The sequence below is a fragment of the Brachionichthys hirsutus genome, chromosome 5 (genome assembly GCF_040956055.1).
Source record: "Brachionichthys hirsutus isolate HB-005 chromosome 5, CSIRO-AGI_Bhir_v1, whole genome shotgun sequence".
Classification (NCBI taxonomy): domain Eukaryota; kingdom Metazoa; phylum Chordata; class Actinopteri; order Lophiiformes; family Brachionichthyidae; genus Brachionichthys; species Brachionichthys hirsutus.
The window spans coordinates 13,040,673-13,052,702 of NC_090901.1; the positions used below are offsets into that span (position 1 = coordinate 13,040,673).

Consider the following 12,030-nt stretch of genomic DNA (forward strand, 5'->3'; position numbering starts at 1 on the left):
TCAGAGGGGCTGCGTTTCCTGTGTATTAGTTGATTGTATCAAACAAAGCTAATAAATGTTGTCACTTTATTGCTACAGTTGTATTTCTTCAGCAGCCGATTTCTTTGACTCAAGTCAGTCAGTCAAGCCGATGGAGCCATTCTGTAATTTAGGGAGAATGAAGGAGTCTTTTTTTTTTGACAGGGGGCTGGTTTTATAATTGACCCATGCAGGAAGCGCCAGAGGCCTTTGTAAAAGACCTGGTTCAGTGAACAGCCTTAAAAGACTCATAACAAGAGTTATTAAATGTAACACGGGCTATTTCACATTGCAGGGTCAGACAGAAAAACTCAACCTGAGCTTACCCAGGTTAGTCACTACAATAAACTGCTTCGTGTAAAAAATACCACAGATAGATTCGAAAATTGAAAAATAAATACATTTGAAATGGAAGTAAATTCCTCATTCCCAAAATTGTACTGTCAGGAATTTTCTTTCTTTTTGAGCTTGGTGCAATTTATTCAAAATTGCATTTCGTTTTAGGTTATAACATGTCAAATGTTAATCATTAAATAGCTGTTGGGGTTTTCAGTCAGAATGTAAGTTGTAACTAGCATCGTTACACACGGAGACTGATTTGTGCGATAACCTTGACTGAGACAACACAAGGGCAACAATGTCTGCTTATTAAGTAAAGACTTTAATGATTCTTTACCCTTGGGGCTTGCTCTAGTTACTCATTGCTTTCGAAGCCTCCTGACAAACATGACCTGCTGCAAAATACATTCAATACGTCCTGAGAGGAAGAGAGATATTGCTTGAATATTGTAAAACTGTCTATTATTCATAATATAAGTTCGATCTAGCGAAAGACATAAAATTATGACATGCTGTTACAAATAGTGCTTGTTAATGAAATAAATTGGTTTTCATGGACAAGTTATAATTTAATCAGTTAAGAAATTTTTCACGACAAGAAATTTTAAACTTAAAAAAAAAATGTTCTTTTTGTTAATGATGGTTACAAAAATGGTTGTGATTTGTAATCAACATTTCATCAACTACACTGGGTTGAACCACTGGATTTCTTGGGACTTAACAACTCCCACATTATTTAAATTGCATTCAGAGGTTTAAGGATTACAGCATACCAAGAGACACATCACAAAAATAATCCAAGCAAGTCAAGGACATCCAAATTAAGTAGCCTGTTGACTCGAGAACAACACATACATGTTTTCTTATCTGACCCATCCAGGATGAAAATCATTTCAAATCACCATTGAAAAATGATGCAACAACACAATAGCATTCATTCAGCCAAAAATCTTTTTTTTTTTTTTTAGGTCAGATCACTTTGTTAAAGGAAAATAGTTAGGAGACTGTAAAGATGTCACATATTCTACCCTTTTTCCACAAGTTAACGCAGTTCTCAGACATTTATATGAAATATCTGTGACAGTCTTTGGTCAAAATAGCAAACAGATGCTGCAAAAACCACCAAATATTAGTGTAGAAACATGGGAAAAGTGTGTTTTCATAATATGTCCTCTTTAAGGCCCAGAGAATAATGATAATTTAAACAAGCAAATATTAACTTTTCAACTTGATGTGTAAAACTATTGTTCCTTTAAATCATTAATTTCATGTTGTACAAGCAACAAACCCCGACTCGGTTAAGCAACAATTATCTTGTGTTCTTGATTACAGTGAGATACACAATTTCCATTGAGCACTGCAGGCTCATTACTTTAAATTGCTTCTTTAGTTTCCAGCAATAGCTTAATGATTAAACTTTGCAGCTGTGTGTCCTTGAACTTGACATTGAAGAACTAAGTAGTCTTTAAAATCATCCAAGAGCTGCTGTCATGCTTCAAAAAACTTCTCGTGTTTGGACATAATTTTTTTTAGCATAGAGACTCATTAAGATTAAAAAAACATCTTAAATCTTTATTCTTGTGTCAATATGCATGCAAATACACTCAGTCCAAACACACACAATGGAATTATATTTACACCCTATAGTGGGCCTCTGTAAACAGTCCACAAACACACATATGCCCCCCATAGCCGCAATAGTCAGCGGCTAGGGGGGGGGGTTGTTGCCTTGCTCAAGGGCACCCCGGCAATGCCCTGGAGGTAGACTGGGCCCTCTCCAGCCACCGGTCCACACTCCATTTTTTTTGTCTTGGCTGGTTCTCAACGGCTTGTACTTTGTTGAATTTGTTTAACTGCCTGGGACTTTAGTTTACAGTCATTTACAACAATGCTTAATGAAAACACACACACACACACACACACACACAAACCACTATACATTTCATCACAGTGGCAAATACAAAGTCACAGGTTCCAGGTAAGTGTGTCCACATCTCCATGTGCACAGGACTGCACAACCAGGGACACGTTAAGGGCAAACAAGATGTACAAACAGCGTGTTCAAGATGTTGCCAAATGTAATGATGTTTGTAGCAAAATAAAAACATTTTGATTGTTAACATTTAAATGTTATTATGTTATTTTTTACATTTCATACAATTCACATAGAAATTAAAACCGGAAAAAAATTACCGGTATGTAAAACAATAATGGATGAGTTAAAAATACCATGAAAAACAAAATTCTCATTTTCAGTGCAGCTTAACAGAAACATTGTGCACGAACATAGGACATTTTAATTTGCATGTTTTAAATATTTCAGCACAGAACTATTTTTTGTTACTCATCATTTCCATCGAACAGTCTCCATGTCCAAACATTTTGTATTGTGCCGTTTACAGTCATACATAGAACAACATTCTAAGTCCACATCCGATAACGCCTTTGACTGACTGCAAGGACATTTTGTTTATGTGACTTGAAATTTTTTTCCTTTTTAAAGGTCCCATATTATGAAAAACTCACTTTTCCCATGTTTCTACACTATTATGGTGAGTTTGGGTCCTTATCAACCCCAAAACAGCAAAATAAAGCATCCAGTCAATCCTGCCTAGTTTGTGTAGGTCTGTAATCAACTACTGAAACGCGTCTGGGAAAAATCTTGTCCCGTATGATGTCATACCAGGGGAACGTTAATATGTACCGCTGTATTTAGATTTCATTGACTAACTATGCGCTATAATACTTTTATCTTTTGTTCCAAATCAGCTACTTATCACAGGTAACTGACACGGCTAATCCCCGTAGCGCCGCGCTGCTTAACACAGTCGAGCGTAGAGTGGGTTGTTCCACTGCACGAAACTTGACGGTCATTGGATAAATGCTGGGCTTTGTCCCGCCATTCAGTGTCTCTGGGGCATGGTGATTGGATGATCTGTCTGTGGTGGAATCCCTTTTTGATTGACAGTGAAAGTTCTTTGAAAGTGCTTTGAGAGTTCGCCTCGCGTTAGAAACCACCGTGTAAAAGCAGACCTTTCAACAATTTCTAAATGCAACAATGTTGGGATTTCATCTTCCCAATCGAACCGGGTCCTCTTGGTCCAGTGTGAAAACAGGAGAAGCTAGAATCCAACCACGTTAGACTGGGTGAACATTAGCGATGTCCATAATAGGAATATAAAACTTCCTTGTGTTAGGGGGTGAACATAGGGACAAGCACAAGGAAGACGGTTTACACTATTTATTTATTTAACAATGAAAGATGGGAAACCACTATTTCACGTTATCATTTATTGCATGCAAATCCCCAAAAACCCGCAAAGTTAACAAACACCCCAATTCACTGCAAACTTATTTAAAGCACAGCAACACACTGCAAACCCCTGCACTAGATGAAACCACACACAAAATAAGATCAGGTATGGGGGGGTATTGGATTGTCAACGGAATGATACATGAGGGAAGTGACAAAGAAAAAAGGAGAGAATGAAATGAAATAAACAATAAGGTAAGAGAGTTAGTCCGCTCGTACAAGTTTACTCGATAAACAAACACAGACGTACCACACAGGGTGGACTAACTCAAAGCAAAACTAGAACTAAACTCAATACAAAAGACAGCAGGCAGCGGCAACCCTTGAACCACATAATAAACAAACAAATACTACATCACCATTTGTTAAAACACATCTTTAATAAGATACGTGTAAAACTTTAAAAGGCTGCATACCTGAGGCGTCTCTCACGCCCAGTCATTCATTTCCCAAGATCCACACAATCACTCCAGTCTTCAATTAGAGACCCTATCAAACAAAATACATTTAAAACCCAAACCAAAAGATAAAAAATCAACATATGAAAATATTTACTGGATTAGATCATCAGACGCCTCTCAAAACCAGGCGTGTGGGCCCAGCAATCACTCTGGCTAAGCTACAGGAAACTGGCATCTCCCTGGCAAACAGCCGCTTCCTTTTTAAGGAGAGGGCGACACCCTGTGGTGTCCTATGTTACACTTAGAAAGCAAACATGATCAAATGTCCATTCTTGGCCGCTGCTTTGCAACAACAACCATGTTATATATTTTTTTCAAAGGCACATATGACTCTGCCACCGGCCAATGAGACGGCGACCAAACAAAACCTCTCTTAACAACATTGTCATCATGCTTTGTGTTGCAGGCTGTACACGAAGGGGAAAGCTGCAGCAGCAGATCAGCAGTTACCGGGCAGGTGATCAAGTCAGATGCACATAATACGTTGTACATATTATGTGTCTTTTTAATTTGTCATTTTGCATATGTGGAGTAATTTATTTTTATTTTATTGGTATTGTTAAATGTACAAAGGACTTTCAACGGAAACAAGACCGCAAGGGCTTTTTTGAAATGCTCCTCTTAGACAGGATGTTGAACTGTACTTGTACTGTAATACATGCTACTGTTTGACTGTACTTGTACTCTAACATTCTAATAAATATATTCATCATCATCATCATCATGCTCCCTTGTTGGGCGAGGTGTTGTCTGAGAGAGTTCGGAGCCCAGCTCTCCAGTCTCTAGCAGTTAGACTCCTTTTCATCTACAGGGAAGTAGCCATCCTTCGTGGGAAGCGACTTCTGATGGAGCGTTTCGCCTTCTGCTGCCAAGACGGCCTGCAATCTCTCCTGTTCCTGCATCGTCTTCGGTAGCTCGATAGAAGCAGTGGTCAAGAGAACGAGGCGCTGGAAACACAATATTCCCAAAGCAAAGGAAGACTTGTAATATGCTGTACATCTATATTCAGATTTACAGGTTAAACCTGATACCAGCAGTCGCTCCTCAGCTGCAGTTCACTTACTATTGAAGTTTAAAAAGAATGTTTCTGTGTTGGCGAGCTAGGAAAGGCTACCTGTCTCAGCGTTCCTGGGGTGGAGTACAGCTTCACTGCCATCCACACAGGGATACACAGCATGGAGGACAGGGCCAGGATCCAGCCGATGGCATTGCCCCACCACGGGTATACATATTTGTTGTTGTACTTCAGCGGCGAGTACTTGATTAAGGCGAAAACAAAGGTTCCCTGAGAAGCGAGACAAAAACACTTTACGGTTCTGATTATATTTTTCATACTAAAATATCTACAATAGTATAAAATAATTCATGAAAATAGCAACAAGCTGTAACGTGAATGCTCTTTATAGATACACAAATATAGGCAATATTCAAACGAGAAAAGCACTGAGAGAGTTCAGACCTCCTCTGAGCAGCTCATTCCCCTCGTATTTAGATTTACACCGTCCACATGGTGATCTGGATCATCACCAAAAGGTTCTACATTGTTCTTGGTGTCTTTACACACCAACCACGAAAAGTAAAAGTGAATCAGAGTTGATGTGTATTTTTAACAGATTTCTTGATAAAGGGAGTTTTCAATGTTAAAATTGTATATGTTTTCCTGACCTCATTCTGGATCAGATCCAGATGAGATAGAGATCCCCACCCTACATGACTGTGTCAAATTCAATAAACATTGGTCAATAATCAATGGAGATATTGAGGAACAAATATTGAAGCTCTATTGACTCTAATGCTCCTGAAGATTTCAAAGTGATCCAGAATCCAGGATCTCTTCTGGATCATCACCAAAATGTAATCATCTGTTATCTGTCCCTGGTAACATTAACAATTGTTTTTAATTATCTTGCTAACAGAAAGGCAAACAAATCAACGACGGCAGTGACACACAACCTCCTCGGAGGAGGGAATTGTTTGCTCTTTGAAATGCATTTTCAACACTGACCAGCAGAGGGTGATCTTCCATTAGGAAAGTGACGGAGATGTGTTTAAAAACCCACCAAGCATATTGTAGGGGTGAAGAAGAGCCAGCAGTACTTAATGACAGGGCCAGGGCGATAGCCAATCATGTCCTCTATGTTGTCATAGAAACGGTCTACTCCTGTGAACAAGAAGTGAGTTCTCGTGCAATAAATTTCATGACAGATGAAATTGCTACTTAGAAATCAGCTAGATGTGTCACTTTTGCACATGAAATTGCACTAACATTCTCATCACTCAGTCTCATGCCTGAAGGAAAAACACCTGTTCAATTGGAATTATCATCCGATTGTAGGAGGGAGAATAAAAACTGGATTAAAAAAAAAATCACTTCATGCTTTACCAAATAGCCAGAATGACAAACTCACCATAAACCCAAGCGATGCAAACAGTCTCAAAGAGAGCTACGAAGAGCAGGCACATCCCACTGGCTGCATAGTAGTCAAAGAGCTGGAAGACATACATGCCCCCCTGTGGAGACAGGCAGCGGGACATGACTCTGTAGGGTTAACGAGTGAACATCACCTCCCCCAGAGTGTGACGGGCAGGAAGGAAGAAATCTGTGCAGAGACCATTCTCCTCTGTCGCATCATCACCAGTCAGACAATGATGTTTATTACATTAAATGTGTGCAATCAGAAAACAAAGCCAAAGTGATGGCACCCTACCAGAAAACACACCTGTGTTTGGATCGCAGTTTGTCCACTTTGAAGACCGTGAGACGCAGAGGGTGTTTCAACATTACAATTTCAAACCAATTGCCTTATTTAACAACATAAAATAGTGTAGCAATAGGAGATGAAACCGACCTGTTTGCGTTTCTTCTCACTTCTTTTAATATAGCTGATGCTTTGGATTTCAATCTGAGTTTTTATTCACATTATGTAGTGACTTAGGAGACTGACCTCTGTCAACATGATGAGCCCGATGAGGAAGGACACCACAGCCACCGCCAGGATGAAGAGCTCCCTACGGTTCTTACGCCGGAAGGTTGAGGGGTACATGTCTACTACGGACGTCACCAGGCTCTCCACACTTACAAACTGATCAGGACACACATAATACACGTCAGGTGTATTTGTTTGACCGATACATGTTTTAATGCTTTAATATTCTGCTGGTCTCACCTGACCGTCCAGTCCTAGAAAGACAATCATAATGAAGAAGCAGCAGGCCCACAGAGGAGAGAAAGGCATCATGGATACAGCGCGAGGGTAGGCTATGAAGGCCAGACCCGGACCTGAGTCAGACAAATGAAAAGTCCCGTTCAGAAACATCTCTAAAGACACAGAGGCCAGTGAGAGGCTTAAGGAAATCAATGAAGGCAAACTTTGAATTGGGTTTTCTGTCTCAATTATTCAACCAAAACTAATTTAGTCAATGGTGTGAATGCATTAAAGAAAAACCAACCAGATTCAGCCACTTCTGAGATGTGCAAATTCTGCTCGTAGGACATGAAACCCAGGATGGAAAAGACGGCGAATCCTGCAATAAAACTCGTAGCACTGTTCAGGAAACAGAGGCAGAGGCAATCCCTGGAAATAACAAAGACATAATTTCACAATTATTTTGAGCAACTGCTGGTTTATTTTAAAGCTGTTGAAATGACTTCCGTCCTTTCCTGAAGCAGTTGTTGTTATATTTGTTGTAGCTTCCCAGCGCGGTAAGAGAACTCGTGCAGATAGCGAACGAGAAGAAGATCTGAGTGCCAGCGTCCATCCACACCTTAAGATGGATGCGAGGAAAAGTCGTTAAACACGGGGAAAAAATTAAAACAAAAACACCCCAGAGAAACAGAAAACATGCAAACAGTTCCCAGGTCATGTCACAGACGCGTATCGCTGCCATGATGATGTTCATTCATTTTCTTTTCTGCTTTGTGGGTCACGGGAGTTGCTGGAGCCTATCCCAGCTTGCTATGAGCGAGAGGCGGGGTACACCCCGAATGCGTCGCCAGCGCATCACGGGGACATACGGAGACAGACAACCATTCACACACACACTCATTGCTTTGGTTAAATGTGAAATTATTGTGTACGACTCTGGAGCTGTCTCCCTCAGATACAGATCAGGATCAAGTTGCACAAACTAGTGAAACATAATGAGCTGTTAACACCTGGGTAATTCTATGAGGGATTTTTTTTCTCAGAGTTCAATGCGATGCGTCAAATGACGCTTCATCTGCTTGAGAGATACTTACTTTGGCCTATAGTTACCTCTGAGGGAGGTTATGTTTTTGACTGTTTGTTTGTGTTTGATTGTTAGCAGGATTACAGAAAAACTCCTGGATGGATCTTGATTGAAATAAATCTGAAGATGGGTCTTGGTCTAATTTAGATCCCATTAAATTTTGATAGCGATCCGGATACCCGTCTGGATACAAAAAAGAATCCGGATTTCCCCCATTTACTTAAAATGGAGGTTTTTTAAATAAATAAATCAGATCTTGTTAAATGTTATTTCAATTCATTCAAATATCACAGTCATAAAGGGGTCCGCTATGCACTATCTTGGAATATGTCTTCTGGATCTGATCCAGAATGAGGTCAGGAAAAAATATAAAAATGTAACATTGAAAACTCCATTTACGGATTCAAAAATGAGTGAAAAATACACATCAACTTCGATTCACTTTTACTTTTCATGGTTGGTGTATGAAGATGTCAAGAACAATTTAGAATCTGTTTGTGATGATCCAGATCATCATGTGGACTGTAAATCCAGTTAGGAGGGGAATAAGCTGCTTGGCAGAGGATTGTGCTCTCTGAGTGCTTTTCTAGTTTGATATGAAACAATTCAGGAACGTCACCTTCTTCAAATGTTGAGCATGGTGAGGGTGACTGTATAAGCAGGGCTGGTATTACAGGACACTCACACCTGAAAGCAAGCAAATCTTCCGACCTACCTGCGGGTCAGACAGGCGTTGAAGGTTGGGGTAGAGGTAGAAGTAGATTCCTCCGGAGGCTCCTGGCAGGGTGACCCCTCTGATCAGAAGAATCAGTAGCATAGCATAGGGGAAGGTAGCTGTGAAGTAAACCACCTGAAGAGAAACGGCATCACCTCCTCACCACACACATGTCTCCAACGTAGCAAAGACAAAACTCAAATGTGTGTTTGAGCTCAAATTTTCAGTTATGTGGTGTCAATTCTGCAAGAATAGATGGATCTAAAGCTTCTCAGAAATGTTCCTGAATGAATCATGAATGGAGTAGAGGTTCCACCTTTCCGGTAGACTTGACTCCCTTCCAGATGCTGAAGTAGCACATAACCCACGCAATGGCCAGACAGATGACGAGGTCCCAGTTCAGAGACCCGAGGTCATGAATTCCTGATGATATCCTCAGAACTCGTCTCCTGTGGGACGCACAAAAGGCATTTTTAGCTGGGGTCTGGGGTTGGATATAGTGTAAAAATCATGGACTGTATTTGTAACAGAAAAATGTTGAATAGTTTGTGAACTTGTTCAAAATTATGGAATGTGGTGAGGGTAAAAAAAATAACAAATAAAAAGGCACTTACTCCCAGAACTCAATAACAGGAGAGGTGGCGTTCACATGGAGATCCATGGAGCTGTTTCCCTTCTGGAATGTCACACAGGAATCTTGAATGAAGGACCAAGAAAAATGAAAACGACTTAAAATCCTGTGATTTTTTTTAAACGCTTTCTCGAAAGATTTTGGCACTGAAGGCGTTAAATAGCATTCATTATATGTCATTCAGTCCAAAACTAAATTCGATTTTCCCGTATTTACAGATTTCCCCATACTAATTTCCACAACAAAGTAGCAAATATACCTGTAGCAAAAGATACTCACTAAATTTTCCAAGATTCACAAAACCATACAGGGGTGTCGAAAATAAGGGTGCAAATAGATTTACCGTCTGAACATAGAGCGGACCCCCAAGATAAATGGTTCGATTGAGCAAACGGCATGCTAGCATTTAAATGGTAACCTCCTAATGGTTAACAAATGTTTATGTTTACCATTTTGGTTTTGGGTAATAGCACGTTAATATTTTTTTTATAGCACTTCACATTACAGCAACAGCTTCCACAGCAACTTGGTCATAAACAACGATATCCAATTTAAACACTTAAATATTTAAAAACAACTTTCTGATGTTTTGTTTGGTGCTAGCATGCTAAGGTTTGAAGACATTTGGACAAGAGCCAATGTATCGAGTCGGGTCACCCTGACCAGGTGTCTAACAGAGGCCTGGTGGTTCTCCGCCTCACCTGTATTCCACGTGTTGTTGCAGGAAGCCCAAGGCAAATCCCAGGTGAAGGAGTGGGATAAGAAGAAAATGGCCCAGGCTAACACAATGATGTAGTAGATGTTAACCAGAGCGACAATGACCTGAGTGGCATAACCCAGTCCTGCAAGAAGCACATCGAGTTTATTACTGTTTGAGAAAAATGAATAGAAATACAGATAGAACTGGATTTCAGGGAGTGACTGAACAAAAAAAAATTAAATGCATGCATCGACTAATGGACTAATGGACTAATTCCGCAGCAGAAACTAAAAAGATGGGTAAAAGGTCTGTGGGAGTAGTTGACCTAAATTTTAGTAGCTCTTCACGGATGTAAGAGCACGCAGAGACACAATTAACATGAAAAAACACACAACACTGAGCGCACGAGAGCACCAGGGCGACCGTAGGAGGAGCCATCCGGAAATGCTATTTGTCTTGGTAAATGGATGCTAAATTTCGACTTGTTTAAAAAAAAAATCATTAAGCATCCTTAAAACTATCATTTTTGGAAGAAAGATGGGTGGGTTACCTTCAAACAATGGGCAGATTTTCCTCCAGGCGGTGATACCACCCTCACTGGTGTACTGGCCCACAGATGTTTCCAGTAAGAAGAGTGGGATGCCACAAGCAATCATGAAGATGAGGTACGGGATGAAGAAGGCGCCTGTACATAAGGGGAATGGAACAGTTCACTCAGGCAGCTTCCATGTGCTCTCAAGCAGTATGGAATAACAGAGACAAATGACCTGAGCTGCTCTGATTTAATAACATATTTAACATGGAGTGTTAATTAGATCATTTTCATAACATATTAGTCAATGTAATCTGGAATCACTCATGTAATTTATCACTAACTTTTCTCAATCATCTCAGATGTTTAACTGTCAAAGAAAAAGAAAAAAAGTAGCTTCGAGAGTTTTTGAATTTTTGGTTGTAAATATTTTGGGTCTGTTTTACAGGGAAACTGCGGTTATGCATCCAAGTCAATAAGACTAAAATCAGACATTTTGGTGTTGAAGGAGACAAAGTAAATAAACCAGCGATGAGTACTCACCTCCTCCATTTTTATAACACAGGTAGGGGAAACGCCAGACGTTCCCCAGGCCGATAATTGTTCCAACCACCGACAGAACAAATTCTAGTTTGTTGCCCCACTGACCCCTGTCCATCATCTTCTCCTCGGTATTGGACACAATGTCCAGTGGCATGCTGTGTCCATTGAAGGGATCTCTCTGTGATAAGTTATCCATGTCATCTTTGCTCCCTTTACGTAAAATAAATGACATTTTAAGTACAAAGAGGAAATGGGGCAATATGCAGCATCATGAAGCTGAACAGGAACAGAAAACAGATCCTTTGATGAAGACTTAACGCATCTCAGCAAGTGTCATAATAACTATCATACTTAATCATTATCCCTTGTGTTTATTTGTATTGTTTTGACCTGCAGTGAGAGTTAAAATAAGAACAAGGGGCCCTTGAAAATATTATCATAATTATTATTAGGCTATATTTCTGTAATGTAAGCCTCTGCTAGTTTTATGTGATCTTGTGAGCTTCTTAGCCTTTCCTTAGGTATTGCAGGGGTCCTCCAAAGAATTT

At 40.0% G+C, this 12,030-nt stretch overlaps 1 protein-coding gene across 1 annotated transcript; it reads right to left on the minus strand.

The window, feature by feature from the left end:
- Nucleotides 1-4,913: 4,913 nt before the first annotated feature.
- On the minus strand, nucleotides 4,914-11,690 carry LOC137893636 (sodium- and chloride-dependent GABA transporter 2-like). The gene is made up of 14 exons (XM_068739052.1): nucleotides 11,483-11,690; nucleotides 10,958-11,092; nucleotides 10,409-10,549; nucleotides 9,691-9,772; nucleotides 9,393-9,525; nucleotides 9,077-9,211; nucleotides 7,781-7,896; nucleotides 7,582-7,706; nucleotides 7,299-7,411; nucleotides 7,077-7,214; nucleotides 6,540-6,642; nucleotides 6,192-6,292; nucleotides 5,246-5,416; nucleotides 4,914-5,078 (listed from the first exon to the last, which is right to left on the minus strand). The coding sequence occupies exons 1-14, from the start codon at nucleotides 11,676-11,678 to the stop codon at nucleotides 4,914-4,916; spliced, it is 1,854 nt and encodes a 617-aa protein (XP_068595153.1). The 5' UTR covers nucleotides 11,679-11,690.
- Between the last annotated feature and the right edge of the window lie 340 nt (nucleotides 11,691-12,030).